This window comes from Octodon degus, unplaced genomic scaffold, assembly GCF_000260255.1.
Source record: "Octodon degus isolate 3935 unplaced genomic scaffold, OctDeg1.0 scaffold00153, whole genome shotgun sequence".
In the NCBI taxonomy this organism is placed as follows: Eukaryota; Metazoa; Chordata; class Mammalia; order Rodentia; family Octodontidae; genus Octodon; species Octodon degus.
In genome coordinates, this window is record NW_004524729.1 from 6,279,225 (window position 1) to 6,303,775 (window position 24,551).

General features: G+C 49.9%; 2 protein-coding genes and 1 pseudogene across 2 annotated transcripts in view; 2 read left to right on the forward strand and 1 right to left on the reverse strand.

Annotated features, from left to right (window-relative positions):
* Positions 1 to 935: 935 nt before the first annotated feature.
* Positions 936 to 1,914, forward strand: LOC101580162 (annotated as a pseudogene).
* Positions 1,915 to 4,574: 2,660 nt separating this feature from the next.
* Positions 4,575 to 24,551, reverse strand: part of Arsa (arylsulfatase A) — a 30,167-nt gene continuing 10,190 nt past the window's right edge. The window contains exons 10-11 of the transcript XR_002818306.1: positions 22,508 to 22,512; positions 4,575 to 4,585 (exon numbers count right to left, since the gene is read on the reverse strand). The gene's annotated coding sequence lies outside the window, so the exon portion shown is untranslated. The remainder of the gene's footprint in view (positions 4,586 to 22,507; positions 22,513 to 24,551) is intronic.
* Mapk8ip2 (mitogen-activated protein kinase 8 interacting protein 2) lies at positions 14,358 to 23,023 on the forward strand. Its single transcript, XM_004642437.2, has 12 exons — positions 14,358 to 14,422; positions 15,180 to 15,285; positions 16,760 to 17,041; positions 17,163 to 17,256; positions 17,335 to 18,531; positions 18,827 to 18,902; positions 19,027 to 19,199; positions 19,284 to 19,393; positions 20,049 to 20,156; positions 20,276 to 20,346; positions 22,652 to 22,750; positions 22,869 to 23,023. Exons 1-12 carry the CDS (start codon positions 14,358 to 14,360, stop codon positions 22,939 to 22,941), a joined length of 2,454 nt encoding a protein of 817 aa, XP_004642494.1. The 3' UTR covers positions 22,942 to 23,023.

The following is a 24,551-nucleotide window of genomic DNA, read 5'->3' on the forward strand; positions in this document are numbered from 1 at the left end:
CACACACACACACACACACACACACACACACACACAGAGATAAATAAAAATTTTAAAAAATAAAAATTTTTGTTTGCTCAAGAACAAGCTTTTTGTTTTATTCATTTCCTCCAATTGTCTGTTTTCATTGATTTATCAACTCCTTATAATTTGTTTTTCTCTTTTGTCTTTTTACTTTTAGTCTTTGTTTTTATATTTGATGTTTATTTTTAAGATAATTTATAGTTATGTCTTACATTTAAAAAGTCTATCTTTTAATTTGACTATTTAGAATACTTCCATTTGATATAGTTATTAACACTTTTGGGGGCTGGCCAAATAGCTCAGTGGATTAAAGCACCTGCAAGCAGGCACAGGGGATGGGGTTTCAATCCCCAGGCCTGCCATGCCAGCCCCCCTCCCCCCGGGGTGCACTGAGACAGCAATTGAGACTGGGCGTGGTGATACACGCCTGTAATCCCAGCTCTTGGGAAGCTGTTAACAGGCGGTTTGCTGTGAGTCCAATCTAGTAGTGAGACCCTGAACACCCTGTAGACCCGTTTCTAAAATACAAAAACAAAACAAAACCATTTTTGGGATTAAATCTGCTGTCTTGTTTGTTTTATATTGGTCCACTTTTGCTTCTTTTTAATTGATAATTATATTTTAGTATGCCACTATGTCCATTTATGTCCATTTTTAGCCTATTCACTACGTCTCTATAATTTTTAAGTGTTTGCTTTAGAGTTTGTGGTACTCATTTTCATTTATCGTACTGTGCCTTCCTATACCATCTCGCAAAGAGTAAGAACCTTACAGTATATTTCCCTTTCTCCCTCTCATCCTTTTTATTATTATGCTTTACTTATACCTTTTTTGTTTTTAAAATTTTCATGCCTATTTTAAACTCTATAATACATTTAAAAATTGGGGGCAGTGACTGCGATAGTCGTCCTTCCATTGCTGTGACCAAATTCCTTAGAAAAACAACCGAAGGGAAGAATTACTTTTGGCCCACTTGCAGAGGCTGCAGCCTGGACTCGGTGGCCCCACTGTCTCTGGGCCCTTGCTGAGTGGATGTCAGCACCCTCAGGGAGAGAAAAGCTGCTCCCCTCACATGAGCCAGAAGCAGCAGAGGAAGAGAGAAGGGCTGGGGCCAGAAGGGCTCCTCCAGGGCGGCCCATGACCTGCCTCTTCACAGGCTGCATCTCCTACAACTTCAGGGCTGCCAGCAGGTCTGATCCATCAAAGAGAGTAGAGCCCTGGTGGTCTGCTTGCCTCTCAGAGGCCCCAGCTCTGCGCTGCTGCACTGGGGACCAAGCAGGGCTTCAGGAAAATTTCAGCTACTAACTGGAGCAGTTATACAGAGTACTTTAGGATTACCCTGAGCTCCCTGTATTCCTTTGAATAGAGAAGTTACCCTGAAGACTTTCAGAAGACTAGTGTCCCCTGTGAGACAGATGTGCTAGTAAAAATTGGCAGCCATCTCCAACTCAGCACCATGGCGGCCATCAGACCCCTTGTGAAGCCCAAGATCGGCAAAAAGAGAACCAAGAAGTTCATCTGGCACCAGTCAGACCACTATGTCAAAATTAAGTGCGACTGGCAGAAACCCAGAGGCATTGACAGCAGAGTGCAGAGAAGGTTCAAGGGCCAGACCTTGATGCCCAACATAGGTCATGGAAGTAACAGATCAGCACACGCTGCCCAGTGGCTTCTGGAAGTTCCTGGTGCACAACATTAAGGAGCTGCGGGTGCTGCTGAGGTGCAACGAGTCTCACTGTGCAGAGATTGCTCACAACGTCTCCTCTAAGAACCGCAAGGCCATTGTGGAAAGAGCAGCCCAGCCAGCCATCTGAGTCACCCATCCCAATGCCAGGCTGTGCAGCGAAGAAAACGAGTAGATGACCTGTGTGCATGTTTATTTGTGCTTCAGTAAAACCACAAAAACTGTAAAAACAAAATAAAACCCTCAGATTTTGTGTATATGAAGTTGTCTTTATTTCTCCTTTACTTTTGGAGGACATTTTCATTGCATACAGATGGAATACTGGATCGAAAGGAGTTTTGCTTCCTTTAGCAGCTAAGGCTGCCATTTCTAAGGCCAGACATGGGAGTGCACGCTTATAGTCCTAAGTAAATGGGAGTGTGAGGGAGGAGGAGATGAGTTCTCAGCCAGCCTGGCAACATGGTAAGACCTTGCCTCAAAGCAACAACAAAATGTTGGCTGTGGGTAGGAAGATTGCAAGTTCAAGGCCAGCCTGGGCAACTTAGAGGGATGTCATTTTAAGAAAGAAATATCCGGTTCCACAAAAAAAAAAAAAAAGAAAAGAAAAAAGAAAGAAAGGAAAGAAATAGATGTAGCTCAATATACCTCCAGAGCGTGGATTCAATCCTCAGAATGCAAGAAAAAAATTTAACCATTATTTCTTCAAAACTTTCATGTTTTGGACTGGTGAGATAGCTCAGCAGTCTAAAGCGCCTGCTTAGGCAATGCAGGGACAGCGGTTTGATCCTCAGCACCACAGGCTGCCCTAGCCCTGCCCCCAGGGTGGCCTGAGCCACTTACAAAAAATAATTAAGTAAAACTGTGTTTTCCTCTAACTCCTCCCACCTCCTCTGTCTTCTTCCTTCTCCATCTCCTTTTTTTTTCTGCCTTTTTGTCTTTACAAATATGCAGTCATTAGGCTGCTTGGTATTGTTCCAAAGGTTTTAATTTTTCGGTCATTTTTTCATCAATTTGGATAGTTCCCAAAGTCTTTTCCAGTTCACCCGGGCCCGCCCCTTAGTTCAATTGTTTAAGTGGCTGCTTCAACAAAGCAGTCAGCCTCAGGTTGCTGTGGTTCGATCCCCACAACTCCAGCCAGCCAAACATGCCCTGAAGGCATTCTGAGCCAGCCCAGCCACAAAAACATTTTTTTTTCCAGTTCACCAATCTTTTCTTTCTCAATGTGTATTAATATCACCTAATAAGTTTTTCATTTCATCTCCCTCATTTTTATTCTTCACAGTTCTACTTGCTTCTTCTTCCTCTTGCTCTTCCTCCTCTTCCTCTTCTTCATCTTCCTCTTCTTCTCCCTCCTCCCATTCTCCTCCTCCCCTCCTCCCCTCTTCCCCACTCCTTCTTCTCCTCCTTCAGATTTATTTATTTATTTGGTACAAGGACTTTTTAAAGAGCTCACACTCATAGTGCTCTTCCTGTTTTAGCCTCCCAAGCACTGGGATTACAGGTGTGCACCATCACACTGGGTTTCAGTGGTCAGCATGGAGAAGGGCTAGTGTGGCTCAGGGTACTGGGGATCATACCTGGGTCCTTGTGCTTGCCAGGCAGGTGGTTAGACCACTGAGCTATCTCCCTGGCTCCTTGTTGCTTCTTTTTCTTCTATTTCTTTGTTTAGTTTCATTTTTTTTTTTAATCCATGGGTGTTATGGCTTGTGTCTAGATGTTCTCCCAAAGCATCATTCTGTCATAGGTAGGGTTTTTTCAGAGGTAACTGGATCTAGGCTGAGTGACACTGGGATTTATTCTAGGTGCATGCTAGGATCATGGGCACTAGGATTAACGATGCAAGTGTAACCACCCTGGAAAGATACAAGGGACAGAAAGCTATGGTTCCCTTATTGCTTTGCTGCCTTCTGCCCCCTTGCTTTTTCTTCTTCCCTCTGCCTACCATGAACTGTTTCTCTGTGTGATGTCTGCCATGCCACCCTGTTTTAGAGCCAGCCAGTTATGGACAGAAACCTCTACAAACTGCTAGGTAAACCTTTCTTTAACTTTGGGTGTAGAGTATTTTGTCTCAGCAACAAGAAAAGTAACTAAGACACAGGAATATATTTATAATACCCATTCTAAAGTCCGTGTCTGGAGCTGGAGAGATAGCTTGGCGGTCTAAGCACCTGCCTGGCAGGTGCAAGTGTTGCAGGCAGTCTGAGTTAGATAGAAAATTGCAGGCAGTCAGACAGGGCCAGGCCCTCGAAGGAAACAACAACAACAGCCCCTGAAGGAAATAACAGCCAGGCACCTTACACCTGTGGGAAGGATGGAGGCCCCTGCTGTAAATCAAACCTAAAGACTGGCATCCAGGATTGATCGTTGCTCCGGAAGAATCATTGTCTGAAGGCCTTCTGATAAGGTCCTGTCTCACATTCATGCCCACTTGCTATGTGACTAGCTACTCCATTTGGTCTTGGGCGTAGTCAGTTTTACCTGAGCAAATGGTGCTTGTAATCCCATTTGTTGCCCATAGTTTAGTCCCACCCTACATCTGCCTAAGCGAGACCCCTTTGTCTCTACCTTAGCCCCACATAGTTTTACCCTATAAAGGTAACCTGGAAGAGGCAGCTTCCTGGGCAACCCGCTCGGGCCCCCCTTCTGTCCCTCTCCGACAGAAACTTTCCTTTCCAGTAAAGTTTTACCCTCAACCTCCATTTGTTCCTAAAATTCATCTTCAGTCTTAGAAAACACAAACTCGTCCAGGCCAGGTTGGGAGTTTCACGTCCCTACATCACAAGGACCCAGGTTTGATCCCTGGTACTGCATGCCACCCTGGCCCGGTGTGGTGCCAGCCACTGAAACGGGGTGTGGTGGCGCACGCCTGTAATCCCACTACTGGGGCAGCTGAGACAGGAGGATCACTAGGAGTCCAAGCTGTGTAGCGAGACCCTGTACCAAATAAATAAATTATTTTTTAAAACTTAAAAAAGGTCCATGTCCACTTATTCTATCATTTCTGTTCGTTTTGAATCTGTTTTGACTGATTTTTCCTCCAACTTCTTATTGCTTCATTTCAGGTCTAGAAAATACTTTATTATGCAGGATGTTGTTACTATTAAATTATTTAGTGCCTGAATTTTGTTACTCTAAAGAGTTACTGTGAGCTGGGGATGGCGGCACATGCCTATTATCCCAGCACTTGGGAGGCTGAGGCAGGAGGGTCACTGTGAGTTGAGGCTAGCCTGGGCTACCCAGTGAGTTCAAGGCCAGTTTGAATTACATAGTACGACCCTGTCTCAAAAATAAAAAATAAAAAAGAGTTGTTATGAGTTGAGTATTTTTGTCTACCTAAAATTTATGTATTGAAATCCTAACCTTTCCTGGGAAGTTCAATGCACATCTATAATCCCAACACCCTTAAGAGGCTGACCCTTAAGGAAGATCACCATGAATTTGAGGACAGTTTGGGCTACACAAGCAAGTTCAAGGCCAGCCTGCACTACATAGTACATAGTGACCCTGTCTCAAAAAAAAAAAAAATAAATAAAGTATAGCCTTAGGGGAACAATTCATGCAGCTATTACAATTAAGTCCCCAAAATTAAAAAAAAAAAAAAAAAAGATGAAGAAGGAAACAGAAATCCTAACTTCCAGGCAGATGATAGTAGGAACTAGACATTTGGAAGGTAAGTGAGACAGGAGATAAAGCCTTATGATTGAGATTAGTACTTATATAACAGCCCTAGGAACTACTGCAATGGCTTGCCAGGCATGGAGGGACATGCCCATAATCCCAGCACTCAGGGATTGCTGCTGAGGTAACAAGATCACAGATCTGAGGCCAGCCTTGGCAACACAGCAAGAGCCTGTCTCACAATTTTTAAAAGTATAGGTGATATGGCCCAGTGGTAGAGCACTAACGTATGTGAGATCCTGGGTTCAATTCTTAGCACTGCAAAAACCAATCAGTTGCTCAATTAAAACTTAAAAAGTGAAGGCAGGTGAGGTAGCTCAGCAGACTAAGCACCTGCTTAGGTAAGCGCAGGGACCAGGGTTTGATCTCCGGCACTACATGCCTTGCCGCCCCCCACCCACCTTCAAGCCAGTCACCAGACTGAGTGTGGTGGCGCACACATGTAATACCAGCCCGGAGGAGGCTGAAAACAGGAGAATCACTACGAGTCTGAGCTGTCTAGTGAGACCTGGTACCAAATACATAAAAAAATTAAGATCACAAGTTGGCAATGCCTGAAGGTGTCTAGTAAAAGCAAATACAAATTATCTCTGCAGGTTCTCACTGCTGAGGTCAGAAGGTGCTTCCCTCTGAGCCCCAAAAGCAATCGCTACATATTAGGGTGCCCCCGTCATGATGCTCCCACAAAAGGAGCTTCCAGGGAAGCTGCTGCTTTTCATTGTGTGAGCACCCAAGAAGAACGTGCTGTTTGTGCAGACGGACACTCGCCAGAGGCTGGATCTGCCGAATCTGCTGGCCCCTTAACCTCTGCACTGTGAGCAATAAATGTCTTTTTATTTAAAAAATTTATTTATTTATTTATTTATTTATTTGCAGTAGTGGGGATCAAACTCGGAAACTTGTGCTTACCAGGTAGGTGCTTAAGCCGCTGAGCTGTCTCTCTGGCCAGATCAATGAATTTCTAAGTTACCAAGATTAAAGGTATTTTGTTAGAACAGTCCAAATGGACTAAGGTGCTCAGTTTCTTCTCCTTGCAGGTGCCCACTTCTTCGAAGGCCTTACAGTTTTCTATAAACACAGGCCAAAAAATTCCAAACAACATCTGATTACAAAGGCAATTAAGAAGGAGAGTAATGAGGTCTCATGAGAGCAAGCCAGCAGTAACTAGAGACAGCATATTTCAGAATAGAATTATCAAACAATATTATGAAATAGTTGAACATAGTTAAAGTAATAAAAAGTGATATTAAAAGAGAAACCCCAACTTAACCAAAAAAGGGGATACAGATGAATGTCTATTTTGTATCTGTGTATTCAAAGTGGTTCGGATAGATATATAGTTACATTCTCTTAATGAATAGAGTGATTTGTTCTAATGGTGTTAGGATACCATGTCCACATCTTGTACAGCAATTAACCACTAGGAAGAATGTATGCAATGTGTTAATTATTGAAACTGTCCTACCAATTTGATTTGAAACTGTCTCATTGCTATTTGTCTATCAATAAAATTATGGGAAAAAAATAAAACAGAAACCCCAAAGCTATTAAGAATAATCAGTTTGAAAAGAGCCAGATGGAAGTCCTAAAAATTTTTAGGTGAAATTTTAATTGAACTTTCAATTCAATGAAATTAAAACTCAGCATACAGCTTGATTAGCAGATTATAAACAGCCAGAGTGCAAATCGGTGAGCTAAAAGATAAATATGACTAAAATATCCAAACTAGTGCCTGAAAAGATGTAAATATGGGAGACATGACTGAGGGTTGGAGACACAGAGGTTAGGGTGAGATTCAGGGGAGAAGGGATGGAGCAGAGTCAGCCTTCAAAGAAAGAATTGGGGCCAGTGCGGTGGTGTATCCCTGTCATCCTGGCACTCAGAAGGCTGAGGCAGAGGGACTGCTGAGAGTTCAGGGCCAGTCTGGGTTACAAGTGAGTTTAGGACCAGCCTGAACTGCATAGTGAGATGCTGTCTCAAAAAACAAACAAACAAACAAACAAACAAACAAACAAACGGCTTTTAAAAAAGATTTTACTATTATTTTTTTTATTTTTTGGTGGTGATTGTTTTTATTTGTTTGTTTTAGACTTTTTGAGATAGGGTCTTGTTGTGCAGTTGAGGCCGGCCTTGAACTCATGGTGATCTCCTGTCTCAGCCTCTCAAGTGCTGGTATTGCAGGAGAACGGCTGTGGAGCTTCTACACTAAGGAAAGTGGAATTTACGTAGCTAAGTTCAGTAAGCCTTAGATGGATAAACATGAAAAAATTTACAAGGATTTATGCCAAATTGAAATTTCAGGGGCAAAAAGCTCAAGAAATTCTATGTGGGGCAGGAGAGGACAGAAAGTCTTGTTAAGGGGAGACAGTGAGGACCTCTTCACAGCTCTGGTAGCAGAAGTAGAGGATCCTGCTAGAGCAAGGCTGGGCGATGGTGCACACTCCTGCCCAGCTGAGGACTCAGGAGTGTGTTAGCTCACTGTCTCAGGCCAGAAGTCTGAGGTCGAGGGTCAGGAGGGCTGGCTTCTGCTGGGGCCTCTCAGTAGCCCGCAGGAAGCTTGTCTCTGTGTCTTCATGAGCTAATCCCTCTGTGTGTGCCAGTCTGTGATCACATGTCCTCTTCTGCTCTTCAGGAAGACAGACAGATTGATAACTAGGATGCACTGGCAGGATACATAGGGTGGCATATCAGGTGGTGAGGAAAACAGAGGAGAGGCCTGAAGAGAGACTGCAAGGCGGGGGACGTGTGCAGTGTATGAGCAGAGATACAGAGAGGAAAGAGCTGATGCAGAGGCCCCGTGTGGAGAGGGCCCTGTCTGTGCAAGGAGCCAGCCCCAGGCACTGTGCTGCAGGAGACCTGGAGCTCTGTATCAGTGAGATCCTCTCACGGGCCAGAACAAATTAAGGATGTTTCAGACGAAGTGAAGTTTACCACTCACAGATTCTCATCATAGAAAATTCTAACAGGTATGCTCTAGACAGAAGGAAAGTAGTGTCGCAAGCAAGCATGAAAAGGGAATGAAGGGCCAGGGATATGGCTCAGTGGTGCAGCACCTGCCTGGCAAGAGTGAAGTCATGATTCAATTCCCAGTACTAAAAAAAAAAATGCAGAATATAGAGAAGAATTTAAGTGAGGACTGAAGTAAGCAGTTAAAGCATTTTAGGTTCTTTGTGTTGTCTAGGAAAAGTAAAATGCTGGTTTGCTTTAGGCTTTGATACTTTGTGTATGAGTGGAGTGGGCACCTTTGGTTGAATTCTTTCAGAAGAATCTGGGACAAGGATCAGAGTATGAGCATTTCATTCAGAGATGCAGGAACCTTGAGTAGGTAGATGACAAGAACAGAGCCATCTTGTCAGCTCGCTGGTCGTTGCTGTCTAAACTGTAATCTATGCAGCAGGACTATACATAGAACCCAGATACTCGCCCAGGGATTACAGCTTGATGAGGACAATTGTTACAAAGAAGGTGGTTATGCTGAAGTCCCAGGATGACAAATTTGTGGGTACACATTATAGTAAATCTCCACTCACTATCTCCTACAACTTATCGGGGACTCCCCCGGACAGGCAGAACACCAGATGAATCGCTTCCAGCTTCACATCATGAGAGGAGCTTGGGTGACTTGAGAAGACTGCTCACCAAGTGTTCTGGCTTGGTATCTATTGGCTGAGTTACACTTACCATAGTAAGTAGGAGATTTTCTGAGATTTGTAATTCTGAGAGCCAGAGGACTGTCAACACAGTCCTCTTTGGTGCAGTGTGAAGACTGTGTCAACATCTTTAATCCTACTCTATATCCAACAAAACTGTCTTTGGGCACATGCTATATGTGAAGGAGTCTATTAAGACATGTAGATTTCAAAGACAGTTTCCCGCAGATAGTAGCAATTCCTCAAAAACTTCAACTCTGATTCATTATCATAATAGCCTTCTGCACTGGCAGAAATCTGCTTTCTGAAAGGTGTACTTATGTGGATGTTTCTTTTGAACCATAAGAATGATCTTTTAAATGCCATTTGATTTATGGCAGAACAGTATTGTTACCCATGATTTTTGATTCCTTATGCAAAGAGAGATAAGAGATAACACACTATTTACTTTAACATCAGATTCTGCATGTTTGCTGGTTGGAATATAGAAGAGAAGAAATTGGTAATGCAAAAGAGATGATTAACTGCAACAAAGAATGTGAGTGGGCAATAAGGAAGGCAGGAAGATCATGAACTGGGGATTTGTGGTCCTAACACACAGCTACCAAATTCTTTGATACCAGTGAGAGATGGGCCTAGGACTCCCCTGTCTCTCTGTTTCCATCTTTGTCTCTGTCTCTGTCTATCTCTGTCTCTCTCTGTCTCTCTGTCTGTCTCTCTTTCTTTCTCTCTCTCTCTCTTACACACACACACACACACACACACACACACACCATGCCTCACTATGCAGTTTAGGGTGACCTTGAGCTCACTTTATGGCCCAAATTGGTTTCAAACTCTCAATGATCGTTCTGCCTCAGCCTTCCCAGTGCTGGGATTACAAGTGTACACCACCACACCCAATTTAGGATTCCTCTCTTGAACCTGCTCAGGGTATGAATCCTGTGACCAATACATATAGAAGAAATGGCCAGGCATGGTAGCATACACGTGTAATCCCTGCATTGGGAGGGCTGAGGCAAGAGGATCATTGCAAGTTTGAGATCAGAGTAAGCTGCAAAGTGAGCTCAAGGCCAGCCTGAACTGCATAATGCGACCTTGTCTTAAAAAGACAAAAAAATGGCAGAAATGATAGGATATGACTTTATTTATTATTATTAATTATTTATTATTTTATTATTATTTTGGTATTGGGGATTGAACTTGGGATCTTGCACCTGCCAGGCAGGCGCTTGTGCCACTGAGTTATGCCCTCAGCCTGATACCTCATAGTTTTGAAGGAGAGGTCAGAAGAGGTCATGGAGCTTCCAGCTGGCCCCAAACTACCCTGAGCCCACAAGTTGGGGAGATCACTTCAGGCACTGCTCCTAGAAGACATATTTTGAACAAGCCATTGCAGGAACACAGTCCAGATCACCTTGATTATACCCAAGGAGAGACCTCAAACTGTGAACTAAGTAAGTTGGCATTACTAAATGCCCACCAAATTTGAGGATAATTTGTTACAAACCATTGGCACATGGTACATATTTCTTGTGGAGTGAAAGAATCATGGGTATTGTAATACAACAAGAGCGAGAAAGCCAAGAGATTTATGCTCACAGAATCAAGTACTTAAAATAAAGGTTCAGAAGGTAGTGAAGTTATTGGTTATGACAACATCTCCAAAATGGTATGACTCTAATTTTTTGTGGTGTTGGTTATTTAATCCAAGACCTTTTGCATGTCAGACAACTACCCCACCACAGAGATATATCACAAGCCCACTTTTGCAGATATATATTTGGTACCTAGTATAGAACTCAGGACCTTGCACTTGCCAGGCAGGCATTTAAGCCACCATACTATCCCCCGGACTCTTAATTTTTCATTTTTAGTAACTATTTCTGTTTGCAGCTTTATCCATTGGCATTTTATTTTGTTTTTGATTTCTGTGAAATATGAGTAAAATAAAAGACTGATAGTTTGCAATTATTTGTTTCTTACCTGTGAGAAAATTGTTAGACAATATCCTGTGTCTTCATCAGAATTGCTGTGGTCAGGATTGTTGAAGATGTATTACTATCCCAACTCTCCCCTGTAAGTCAAATCAATTTGGTTCTTTGTGCTAATGGTGCAACCAGTGATGGGAGAGAGAGAGAGAGAGAGAGAGAGAGAGAGAGAGAGAGAGAGAGAGAGAGAGAATTAAAATAGAACGTCCTTCAATCTCCAGCACTGCCTCCAAAATGCCTAAGAAACACACACACACACACACACACACACACACACACACACACACACACAGGAAAGGAAAATGAATCTGGAAGGACAGACAGTAGGGAAGGCATCAGGAAAACTAGCAGTGCCTGTGGCCCACAAAGGGAGGGAAGAAAGAATTTCTTGGGAGGATCTCTCAGGTTCCTGCAGATCTCAGTGCTGCCATCTGTCCAAGGTGCTCTCAGGGTGACTGTGAATTTGATAAAATGCGCATGATATAAGGAACATAAACTCCCTCGGGAAAGAGAGTACTTCCCACTACTACATCCCTGAGCTAGGCAGAGTGGTCTTTGAGGGGCTTAGAGAAGGTAAGCCCAGGGTGATGACCAGAAGTGTGAACACTGGGTGATCAAGAGGAAGTCTTCTGCCTGGGTCTTCACCCTGGAGCTTTCCAAGGGTCATGTACTCTCGTATGACCATTGTGCTGATGAAGAAATGGAGGTCCTGCTTGGTTGAGCAACTATCTCTCGGTCAGAAATTTGGTAGCAAAGTAAAGATTGATACTACAGTCTCTCAGACCCCAAGGGTGGTGGCCCTCAACCTGTGTTCTGGGGTAATATGGGAGCTTCTGTATCCTCATCTAATGCTGTTTTTACTCCTCCTGGAGTCAGGGGGTGAGCATCTGATCATGTTTGGGGAGCATGTGGGACAACTTGTTGGTGGTGACTTCTAAGGTTGATCCAGCTCTAAAGGAAGTGAATCTTGGGGGCTCTATATGAAGAAGTCTTAGAGTTGAATGAGTCACCAGCTATTTACTGATCAGAAGTTAAGGCATGGCTGACCAGGGGTGTTGGATGGATCATTTAGGTGGATGTCCAGGGTACCAGCTTGATCATGAGTCTCAGTACCAAAAGGAAACCTGGCAAGTTGGGATCCAAACCCATTACATATTATGTGAAGACATTAGGCATATTATATGGAAAATCAGAGTGTGGTTAATATATCTTCAGACATTTTGAGACTCAAGTACAGGGAATGTTTGTGGTGCTCCTCACATTTAAAAAGTATGATGAAAAGGGCCTGATGCTCGAGACTTATGAGAGCCCCACAGCCCTCTTGTTCATACATTTTTTCCTTTACTCACATATTTGCCGGGCCCTTACCATATCAGGCCCTGCCCTTGAACCTTGGCGGTTTAAAGAGAAAAGGCAGCACCTCTGCCTCTGTCAACCCCTCACCATCTTGGAAGGAAACAAACTAACAATGACATTCCTTTAAAATGCTGTAATGAGATAAAATAGAAGCCATGACTGAGGCACATAAGATGGCAAGACCAATAGGATCCCAGTCACAGACCCTCTCTGTTGGAAAGATTGCCACCCAAAGAATGGCAGTATTCTAGCTACATGAGCTCCTTCTGCACTGTCCTTTCTAGTCACTGATCACTCAAGTGCTTCATCCTGGACATTTTTTATTTTAAAGAGGAAAAAAATAAAACAATGATATAGAACTTCAAAACAAGATAATTGGACATTAACAATAGTTAATATATTGTGTATTGTTATCTTTAAAGCAATTGCTCAGATTGCAAAAAATATAGGCATGCAAGATTGATCAAACAATATAAGCACAAACCATTCCCTTCCGTGACCTAAAAGAACTCTTAGCTATGTTGTGTATATATATTTGTGTACATATATTTTCTTTTCTCTTCTTTCTTTCCTATCCCCCATCCCAGTTTTTCCAGAGGACATTTGGACACAAACTTCAGGACATATAATTTTCATTCTAGGAAAAAAGAGAACATTTTATTGCACTGTAACTGAAACTCAGCCAGAGCTTCCCTAGTTTTTCCCTTCCCATTCATCCATATCATCTCTGATCTGCAATTTCAATCATAACTCCCCGCAGAGTTCCTTACCAGACCAGAACACATATATAACCTAAACAGAGCCAGTAACATAGTCTCAAAAAACTTTCCAGGCCAGAATATAGCTCAAGACTTAAGCGCCTGCCTGGCAAATGCAAGGTTCTGAGTTTGATTCCTGGTATCACAAAAAACAAACAAACGAAGAAGCAAACAAAGCACTGTTTCCGTTGAACAAGCATAGCCTCAGGTTTACAAATTCTCCCTTGTGTGCCAACACTTCCATCCAGTCTCTAGTCTTTATTGTGCCCTGGAAGTTCAGCTGGAGCCCCTAGCTGGCCAACCCTGAGTCTGGACATGATCAGCATCCTTCGGACAGATGCCCTGTCCAGTCCTTATCATCTGCCAGGATCAGCATGTTTCGGGGAGACATCTTCGCTGGCAACATTCCTACTAGGGATAGCTCTGTCGTGCGCCCCCCCCCCCCATCAGCACCCTTGAGTGCATAGCTCCGACCAGGGGCGGACAGTTCTAACTCAGCTAGATCAGCACCCGAGGACGGACAGCTCCAACCGTTCCGATCAGCACCCGAAAGTGGACAGCTCCCGCAACAGGGGCGCAGCGCAGACCCCAGCTCTGCTACTCGAATTTCCCCGGGCGGTCTCGCAGCTTCTAGGATCGCACCCACCCCTTAGCGAGCGCCCCTGGCCAAGACTGCGCACCGCAGCTCCTCCGAGGTGCGCAGGACCCGCCGGCGCCTTCCCCTGGCTCGCGGTTTAAGTCCTTCGCCCCACCGCGCCTCTCCTGCTGACCCTGAGTCCGTGAGCTGCACCTTCCATCATCTCTGCTTACCTGCCCCTCGCCCCGAAACCAACCGAGTGAAGGACACGCGAGTGCCGCGGCCAGCCCTCCCCTCCGCAGCTCCCCGGTCCCCACCGGATCTCTCCGCAGCCTCCGCCCACCCCGCCCCCAGCCCCGGCCGACACCCGGATCCCAGGCTCGGCCCCCAGTCCCGGCCCCCGGCCCCCTCCCCTCCCCCCTCCTGCAGGCCCCGCCCCGTGCTCGCTCCCCTCCCCTTCCCCCTGCGCTGGCCGCGGTGTCTTGGCGGGCGGACGAGGTGTGTCGCGGGCGGGCGGGCGGGCGGACGCGGGTGTCGCAGGGCGTGTCACGAGGTGAGTGGGGAGGGCGGGCTGGGCCGAGCGGGGCCGGGCCGCGGCGCTCACCCCTCCCCCCGCAGCCGCCAGCCTTTCCCGAGAAGATGGCGGATCGCGCGGAGATGTTCTCCCTCTCCACCTTCCACTCGCTGTCGCCGCCCGGATGCAGGTAGGTGCTCGCGCCCGGCCGCGCAGCCCCTGGCCTTTTGCAGCCCCCGGGGACCCAGGCTGGGGTCCTGTGGCCGGCCCGGCCACCTTTGCCCAACGCCTTTGCAGGCCCAGCCCCGCCCGCTGTGTGCTGCCGCCCAGCCACCCCCCACCCCCCAAGTTCCCTTTCGTCTGCCTCTGGCTCCAGATCCAGAGACACCCCCTCTCCATTTATCGCTGGAATGGAGCAGCACCAGCCCAGGCAGCTGACTGGTCCAGGGTGGGTCTCTGCACTGACCCTCTGGAGGGGCAACTGGCTGGCTGTGCCTCCGAGTGGCCTTTTGGCCTGGTTGGGCCTTCTCTCCCCATGGAGGCCAGGCCTGGCCCACCAGGCCCAGGCCAGAAGCGAGCTAAAAGCCCGGAGAGGTAGGGAGTTGGTGGGAGGGAGTTAGACCTCTGTATAGGGCAGAACTGGGTAACATGCAAGAGCACCCCCCACCCTGCTGCAGCTTCAGCTCCTCCTCCCACCGCTATACCATCTGGCTCCCCTGAGGCTGAGACTGGGACCCACAGGGGCCTGGCACCAGGGGGGAGGGGTGGCTCCTCTAGGCTGGTTTGAGGGGGGATGGGAAGGGACTCCTCTGGAAAGCAGAGCTTGGGGTCAAGACAAGGAGGGGTATAGGTGAGTTGGGGCCTCAGAGCTGGAAGTTCTCCCCCCAGGACCAGCTTCTAGGCTGAGAGTACAGGGCTGGTGGCTCTGACCCTGCTGTCCTCTCCAGGCCTCCCCAGGACATCAGCCTGGAGGAATTTGATGATGAAGACTTGTCTGAGATCACTGATGACTGCGGCCTGGGCCTCAGCTATGACTCGGACCACTGTGAGAAGGTGGGGGGAAAGGCTAGGCACACAGAACCTCATGGGGGGCATCTCTGGGCTCGAGCGTTTGGGGTGAGTCTGAACTCACTAAGAGGCATTGGAAATCCTCTGATTGCCCATCAGCATCTCGGCACTGGGGCCTCCTTGGCCTCTGTCCTAACACACACACACACACACACACACACACACACACACACACAGTAGTCTCGGCTCTATTCTTTGTGGAGGGAGGGGTGCCTTTGCTTCCTTAGTGTCTTCTTTGAACCACCTCCCACAGAGATCTAGCCCCTCTAGCTACCTTCTCAACCTCAGCCCTTCTAGGCCTGTCCCCACATCTGCAGTCTCCATCTGTGTCTCTTCCTCCCTTGTCTTCTGGTTCTTCTCTTCCTGTCCTTCCATGTTCATTTTCATTAATTTCGTACAACTTCCCTGGACAAGTGCTGGGGGACTTCAGGTGCTAGGAGTGGAACAGAACAGCTGCCACAGCCTAAGAGCTTGCAGCCTGGAGGGAGGGGGCAGGTAAGAGAGAAATGATTACCCAGGTGTGGTGGACTAGGCACACAAGATATGGCAAAGGGAAGGGAACCCAGCCTGGGTGAATCAGAGTCTTTCCCGAGGAAATGTCAGCCCTGAGGTTAGCTGAGCCAGGCAGATAGAGTTGGGAGCTTGTAATTGCTGGCAGATGGATTGCCTGTGCCCTAGACCCTAAAGTTTGTGCAAGGTTAGTCAGTCGATCTCTCTATATGTGCATTTATCTACTTCTTCCTGAGCCTCCACTGAGCCCTTGTTGCTGCTCCAAGGTGTGGTGCATTAGTGCACAGCGTGGATATGGCTCTGTCCTGGTGGAGTATGTCTAGTAGAGGAGACAACCAAAAACCACATACAACAATGATGAATTCTGTATTAAAATCCTGGTGGCACACACCTGTAGTCCCAACTGCTCAGGAGGCTGAGGCAGGAAGATCTTAAGTTTGAGTCAAGTAGCAAGAGCCTGTCTCAAATCTTAAAAAAAAAAAAAAAAAAAAAAAGGGGAGGAGCAGTTGGTGATACAGATCAGTGCTCCCTGGGTTCAGACCTCATACTGGGGCTGCGGGGAGTTATGAAAGAAGCAATAGCAGTATCAAATGTGATAGGGTTTTGAGGTGAGACGAGGCTACAAGGTGGGTTGAAGCCACTGAAAATGAATATCGTCTGGTCCAGGAGTTTGAGCACTTCCTAAGAAATAGTGACATCTATGTGTCTGACAGTTTTTTTTTTTTTTTTTTTTTTTTTTTTTGTACAAAAAATGGGACTCGGGACCTTGGGTATGCCAAACAGTGCTTGTGTCACTGAGCTATATCCCTGTTCCCTTCAACAAATTTTTAAAAAACATCACCATTTTGGTGGAGGGCAGAGTGGATGGAAAGGACTTTTGCTCCCTGCTTTCCCCTCTCCTTGCTTCTGAGACCCCGGGACAGCCCTGCTGTCTCCTTCTTTCCTGCAGGACAACCTTTCCTTGGGACGCTCAGAGCAGCCTCACCCCATCTGCTCCTTCCAAGACGACTTCCAGGAGTTTGAGATGATTGATGACAATGAAGAAGAGGATGAAGAGGAAGAGGAAGATGAAGAAGAGGAAGAGGAGGAGGAGGGAGATGGGGAGGACAAGCAGGGAGGAGGCCCTGGCTCAGAGGTACCTGCAGGGGAGCCCCTTGTTCCCTCACCTTCCCTGGAGGAGCCCCACAAGCACCGACCCACCACACTCCACCTGGCCACGCTGGGCGCCCAGGTGGGTCCTGACTGGTTGCATGCTGGAGCTGCTCCTGGGTCCAGCACCGGGGACCCAAGGGCACCCCTTGGAAGCCTGTCGCTCTGGAGCCCTCAGTGGTGACTTTCCTTCCCTGTCCCAGGACTCGCTGAACAACAATGGAGCCTTCATCTCTGCGCCCGGAGCCTCCTGGCCCCAGACTGTGCTTCGCTCTCCCGCCTTGGAGCCCCCTAGAGGTAAGGGGGCACTTGCGGAACCAGCAGGGCGGCTGGAAGGCGGTCAGGCCTGCTAGGTGATTGCTCTCCTCCCCACAGAGAACCCCAGGCCCCTCCTGCTCGCAGGAGAGGCGGCCCGAGAGGCACAGGAGCTGCCCCCCGGTTGCGACTGCGAGGGGAACCCGGCCCCAGCGCCGCCAGCGCCGGGCGGGGCCTCGCCCTCCTCAGACCCCGGGATCGAGGCCGACCTGAGGAGCCGCTCCAGTGGGGGCCCCGGTGGCCGGCGCAGCAGCCAGGAGCTGTCGTCGCCAGGCTCAGACTCTGAGGACGCAGGCGCGCGCCTGGGCCGCATGATCTCGTCCATCTCGGAGACCGAGCTGGAGCTGAGCAGCGATGGCGGCAGCAGCAGCAGTGGCCGCTCCTCGCACCTCACCAACTCTATCGAGGAGGCCTCGTCGCCCGCCTCTGAGCCCGAGCCGGAGCCCGAGCCCCCACGCCGCCCGGCCTTCCTGCCCGTGGGCCCCGACGACACCAACAGCGAGTACGAGTCTGGGTCCGAGTCCGAGCCTGACCTCAGCGAGGACGCCGACTCGCCCTGGCTGCTCAGCAACCTGGTGAGCCGCATGATCTCCGAGGGCTCCTCGCCCATCCGCTGCCCCGGCCAGTGCCTGTCCCCTGCGCCGCGCCTGCCCACAGGCCCCGAGCCGCCGCCAGCCATGCACTCGCAGGACCCCGAGGTGCCTGCTGGGCCCGGAGTGGAGCTGGTGGACATGGAGACGCTGTGTGCGCCGCCGCCACCCGCACCCGCAGCCCCGAGGCCGGGCCCTGCACAGCCTGGGCCATGCCTGTTTCTTAGCAACCCCACCTGCGACACCATCACACCGCTGTGGGCTGCATCTGGCCGCCCAGCTCGCCCTGGCCGCGCCTGCTCAGCTGCCTGTTCGGAGGAAGAGGACGAGGAGGAGGATGAGGAGGAGGCCGAGGACAGTGTGGGTCCCCTGGGGGGCCGGGCCCCGGGCTCCACTGCGCCACTGGACGCCTCATTGGTTTATGATGCGGTCAAGTACACGCTGGTGGTGGACGAGCACACGCAACTGGAGCTGGTGAGCCTGCGTCGGTGTGCCGGCCTGGGTGAGGACAGCGAGGACAGCAGCGGGGAGGCCAGCGAGGAGGAGGCCAGTGCCGGAATGCTAGGCTGCGAGCAGGGCCCAGCTGATGCCTCTCCAGACAGCCCTGACCTCACTTTTTCCAAGAAGTTCCTCAATGTGTTTGTCAACAGCACCTCTCGATCCTCCAGTGAGTGGGAGGTGGGAACAAAAAGGGTTCCGGGTCTCACGTGGCTCCAAAGTGCATGGCATACTGACAGTCTGGGGTGGTCAGGGCTAGGCACCACCCTCTGTCCGGGAGATGGGCCTTGGCTTCCCCTGACCTCCTTTACGGGGTAGAGTGGGGCCTCTGCTGTGGACCGTACCCCACAACCGTTTGTTGGGATGGGAGAACTTGGCTGCAGTCCCAGTCAGACCTTTCATACCCTACCCCACCCTCTCCACCATCAGCTGAATCCCAGCCTTTCCCCATCTCTGTCTCTCAGGCACAGAATCCTTTGGCCTTTTTTCCTGTCTGGTCAATGGGGAGGAGAGAGAGCAGACCCACCGGGCTGTCTTCAGGTATGCTGCCCCATGCCTGGGTGACCCTGGTGTCCATCCACAGACATGGCAGGACCCTGTTAGACAGGACCAGCCAGGCCTGCTGCAGCCTTTTGATGCCTCTTGACCTCTCACCCAATCTCAGGTTCATCCCTCGACACCCAGATGAGCTGGAGCTGGACGTGGATGACCCAGTGCTGGTGGAAGCTGAAGAGGATGACTTCTGGTTCCGTGGCTTCAACATGCGCACTGGGGAGCGTGGTGTGTTTCCAGCCTTCTATGCCCATGCAGTGCCTGGCCCTGCCAAGGACCTGCTAGGTGAGGCCCTGTCCCCAAAGGACAGCTTATCCCTCCAGATGTTTCCTCCACACACCCCTGACCTGGACCCGTATGACCCCTCAGGAAGCAAGCGGAGCCCCTGCTGGGTAGAGCGATTTGATGTGCAGTTCCTGGGCTCTGTGGAGGTGCCCTGCCACCAGGGCAATGGCATCCTGTGTGCGGCTATGCAGAAGGTCAGTATGGAGGTGGTGTGGGCATAGGCTAGAGGCTGCTACAGCTCATGGTGGCTCTAAAGCCCCTGGCCTCCTCTAGGGAGGGGACAGGATGACTTGATTCACTGCTCTGATCAGAGACCTGAGCAGACAGACCTGGGACAGAGTGGAGCTGCTGTCCCTGTAACCTCCATTCTCTGGGTCAGTTTAGTAGGGACTTCTCTTTCTTCCAGTTCCCCTTCCCCTTCACCCTTCTTCCATCTGAGAATTGAAACCAACTCCCTTCCTGGGAACCATCCTACTCCCTTCTGTTCACATGGTAGCTTAGTGATGCCTGCTTATTCACCAGTCATGGGGTTGACACTGGGACCAGCAGGAAGTAGGATGGACCAACACATGAGGTGGTGGGGACTAGGCATTGAGGATCCTAGGGGCTTGGGTGTGTTCCTGTCACCTGAGCCAAGAGGAGCAGTATGGTGGAGGAACAGGAGGGGACAGACTGCTGGGTGTGGAGTGAAGCCCTACTAGCCAAGGCTGCTTCTCCTCCTCCAGTGTCATATGTCACAGTCTCCTGTGTCATGTCCTTAGGCTCTGAAAAGGTCAAGCATAGCTCCCAAGGGGCTCCGAGAGGTCCCCATAGGCCTCCAAGAACCTCTTTTAACCCCCACTTCCTCAGATCGCCACTGCCCGGAAACTGACTGTCCATCTGCGCCCTCCCGCCTCCTGTGACCTTGAGATCTCTCTGCGGGGTGTCAAGCTGAGTCTGAGTGGAGGAGGGCCTGAGGTGAGGGTGTGGGGTCCAGGGGCCTGGGAGAGGCTGAGGTGTGGGACAAGGCACCAGGGTGGTCCTGAGTGGCCCTGGCCTGTGTCTGACATGGTTGTCTCTGCCCATCTCTGCTCCAGTTCCAGCGCTGTAGCCACTTCTTTCAGATGAAGAACATCTCCTTTTGTGGCTGTCATCCCCGCAACAGCTGGTGAGAGCTTGTCCTTCCCCAGAGTCCCCACAAACCCCAAGGGTCTCCTGTGCTCCAGGTGCCCCCCTACAGTGAGAGCTCCCCACTAAGGCATCTGTGTGGACCTGGGCTCCTGGATCAGTCAGGGTGGGGACACAGATACACAGATACATGGATGCAGAAGTGCTGGCATCAGTGGGTAATGTGGAGGACATCTAGATGGGCGCTGGTGGGCTGACCTGTGGAAAGGGCAAGTTCTCCGGGAACTTGGGGGGGGGCAGAGTTCAGGAGATGGGCCAGAGATGGGTGGGGAAGTAGATCATCTTGTGTGGGACCAGCTGGACCTAAGCTATGGGGATGCACTGGTGAGGACCTCAGGCTCTGTAGGAGAACCTGGCTTTTCGACTCCATGGGGAGCTTATGCTCCATCCCATTCACGATAGAGCCACAAGAGGTTCCTCATGGGAGGGTGGCCCAGACAGGCCAACCAGCTGGCCCTGGCTGTTATGTAGTATGGGTTGACCAGGTGCAAATGAGGTGACAGGTGGCTGCAGAGATGGCCTGGAGGGATTGAGGGTGCCAATTACCTGAGTAATGGGTAGACAGTGACCCATGCAGAGAAAGAGGTTGCAGGGAGCAGTTAGGCATAGTGAGGCTGGATTGGTCATTGATCACATGCCTGTGGAGTTGAGGAGGGAGACCTGGTAACTGACAAAATGGGCAGGGAGGAGAGGAGAGAAAGGGAGGAAGAGCTGGTGAGGTGGAGCAGGGCAGGGTGTGTGCATGTGCCTATGTTCATGCACTTGCTCATGTGTGTGTAGCTTCCTCCCAAGGTGCAGACCCCTACCCTAGAGGTCCAAGCATTCTAGGTGAAGGAGCGAGGAGACAGAACCAAGTACAGGCTCGTGGGGCAGGAAGGAGCTGGAGGAAGAGGTCCTCATAGCCAGGGAAGCAGGAGATAGGATGCCACTGGACTGGAGTTGAAACAGGTGTGAGGGTGTAGGGGTCACTTGGAGTCTGTGGGGAGAACAGGAGGGCTGTTTGCTGGCTGGAAGATTGTCAGTCACAGTCTTGGATCTTCTCCATTGAGGAGAAAGAGAGTTTGCTGGGACCTTCTGCCCATGAGTGCAGGGCCCAGACCAAATGCAGTTCACATTGAGGCTGCTGCCAGGAGATTGAAAAATGGCCACCTAGCCAGGCAAGGTGGCTCATGCCTGTAATCCCAACACTCAGGAAGCTGAGGCAGAAAGACTGTTGCAAATTTGAGACCAGCCTGGGTTACAAAGTGAGCTCAAGGCCATCTTGAGCTGCATAGCGAGACCCTGTCTCAAAAAGACCAGATCAAAAAAAGAAAAAAAGAAAAGAAAAACACCCATCTGTTTGCCCTCAGAGGAAACTGATGCCCCAGGCTCAGATCTACAGGTTGGACTCTACCCAGCTGCAATTCCAGAGGAGAAAAAGATGGCCATGCTTGGTCTTCCTGATACCTGATACTGGCTCTTCCATGAGATGCACTTAGGAAGCAGACTGTTAACTTCCTGCACTGTGAAGTTGGTGGTAGATCAGGACCGTGCTCAGCACTCTGGGTCTGGATGAGGCAAGATGTGCAGTGTTAAGATTGCCCTGGGGACTCCCATGCGGCCACGGAGGGGCTGTGTGTCTTGGGTCAAGAGACTGACCTTCCCTGTGCTTAGCTTTCTGTCTGTCAGGACCCAAGGAGGCTGATGTGCACTGGGAAGCACCTGTGATGGTGCCTTCAGAATATAAGCAGCATCTAGGGTTAGTGTTGTTATAACTGTTGGGACAGGTCTTGTGATTTATTTGTGGGCAGCAGACCACAGTGTCCTGGCAGTGATACTATTGTGTGCTTCATGTTTAGTCGGGCTACAGAACCTCAAAGCCCTGAGAAAGCAGATCAGGTTTGGCACAGTTTCGGCTGGGTTCCGGCACCCTGCATGGCAGAGCTGTGCACCCCCCACCCCTGCTGGACACAGACATTAACGTGTAGGAGAAGAGGGTAGACAGACTTGGAGAAGTAAAGTGACTGGTGCAGCTGCCATGGGGACAAGGAATGGAGAGACAAGGAGAGGGACAAGGCCACAGAGGAGCCCTGAGCCAGGCAGCGCCAGCAGTTCATCACAGAAGAGCATGGAGCTGCCCTGTCACCCAGGAGTTAGAGCACTGTGCCTGAACTGGGACCTAAGCAAGCACCTTCACATCATGAGCTCATGTTAGACCCTTGGTCCCCAAGCCCTTGGTCCCTGCTGGTTGCCTCCAGATCTTTCAGGGGGTCTGCTCTGATACACTTCAACCCACATTCCCACAGCTACTTTGGCTTCATTACCAAACACCCCCTGCTGAGCCGCTTCGCCTGCCATGTCTTTGTGTCTCAGGAGTCCATGAGGCCGGTGGCGCAGAGTGTGGGGTGAGAGATGCCTGCAGGGTGGGAGGGAGTGGGGTCTCAGGAGCAACTGGTGTGCATGGGATCGCTGGGCTAGTGGGCAGGAGCGGGCCAGGGACTGAGGCAGGCCTTCCTCTTGCAGCCGTGCCTTCCTGGAGTACTACCAGGAGCACCTGGCGTATGCCTGCCCCACAGAGGACATCTACCTGGAGTAGCTGCCTGCACCTCAGCTCCCACCTCACTGCTCCAGGGCAGCTGCAGCTGGGATGTCTTGAGGCCACCACGGCTTTGGCAAGGACTGGATTGGGGGGTGTGGGGCCCCACCTCTGTGGGGGTCTCCAGGCTGAAAAATCTCATCCTCAAGCCTGAGGGCGTGGCTGTGGGGGCTGCAGAGGGTGCGCCCCTGGTGCCTGCCACTTCTCAATGCATCCTTTCTGTTGTCTTCTGTCCTGACCTTCAACTTCCCCTTTCCTCCCTCTGTCTTTTCCCTTTTCTGTGCCTGCAGACCTCGCCCTTTGCTCTCTATTTTGGGGTCAGAACTTGGGGGGATGTGGAGAAAGGTGAGGCTTGAGGTGACCCATGATGCAAGCTCCCCAGTGACCCCCTTCTGCCCTCCCCCTGTAATTTATAAAGGACTCTTAATTTTTATAGTGAATCTCAAGGGATCATCCCATCCTTGACCACAGGGACAGAGAGACACCTATCCTACAGGGAACTGGGGGAAGCAGGGAGCAGTTCCTGAGGGAGCCTTGGGGTGATTGGGAATGGTTCTCCTCGATGCCCACTGAAGCTCCCATGCTGCTAGAAGGAGGGGGCCCTACTGGACGCTGCCCCACACCATCTGCTTTGCCGCTAACACCCCTGCAGTCCAGGAAACTCTGCCCGTGTGGGCACGCTGTGTACGTGGGCCCTGCCCGTGGCCTCAATAAACTCTGCTTGGTGTGAGCCTGGCTGTTTCTGTGTGGTGCTGCTTGTGACAGAGATGGAGACCCCAGGGCAGTGGGCTGTGGGGATGGAGAGAACCCTTGGGAATCCCAAGTCGTGTTTTAAGGGAGGGGTACAGGAGGCCTCAGGTCTAGAGACTCAACAGAGGTCCCCACTTACACTTGGTGTAGAAACGGCTGAGGCCAGAAAGAGAAGAGCCTGGCCACAGCACTGAGTCCTCCCCATGTGATGGATGGGTTGGAAAACATACAGTATTAAGGTTTTAAAATTGATATTTAAAAAGTTCTGCACAAAAAGATAGACGCAGCTAAGTGACCTTTTCATTGTGCCTATACATGACTGTAGATGCCCTCTCCCCATCTGGAGCACTGATGATCCCCAAACCTGAACAGGAGTCAGCATGGCCAGGGTGCCCAAAGGTAGGCCTGTGTCCCTTGCCTGACCAGGGGGCAGCAGGACAACAGAGGAAGGCTAGGAATGAAAGAATAAGCAAGGGGAATGCTGACGATTTTCTATACAAAAACTTAAAAATAGTGTCTGAAAATCATACATTTCTTCTCAAATGTCTTGATGAGCCAACAAGCAGATGAGGATGTGACAGCCCAGGCGGATCCCAGTAAATGCACTGGTGTAGAGGGACAAATCAGGAACACATGGACTTTTGTGCATGGTGAATTTGTAGCTTATGCCCTTGCCAAAGCATCCTGTACGTACAAAGGAGGACACACGTCTACCAACACTTCTGCTTCTCGGATGATGTACCCCAAGATGACCCTTAGGGTGTTCTGAATCAGGTGTGGTACCAACCCTCAGGCTGGCCAGCTGCACATAGACATTGTCCCCAGCGTGGTCCTATGCTGGTCAGACAGGATTTCTGTTG

Bases quoted from the DNA above. Each gene is read 5' to 3' on its own strand.
- Mapk8ip2 (XM_004642437.2), top strand. From the start codon at position 14,358: ATGGCGGATCGCGCGGAGATGTTCTCCCTCTCCACCTTCCACTCGCTG. The intron at 19,394-20,048 runs GTCAGTATGGAG...CCACTTCCTCAG, and splicing joins TGTGTGCGGCTATGCAGAAG to ATCGCCACTGCCCGGAAACT. The intron at 22,751-22,868 runs GTGAGAGATGCC...TTCCTCTTGCAG, and splicing joins CCGGTGGCGCAGAGTGTGGG to CCGTGCCTTCCTGGAGTACT.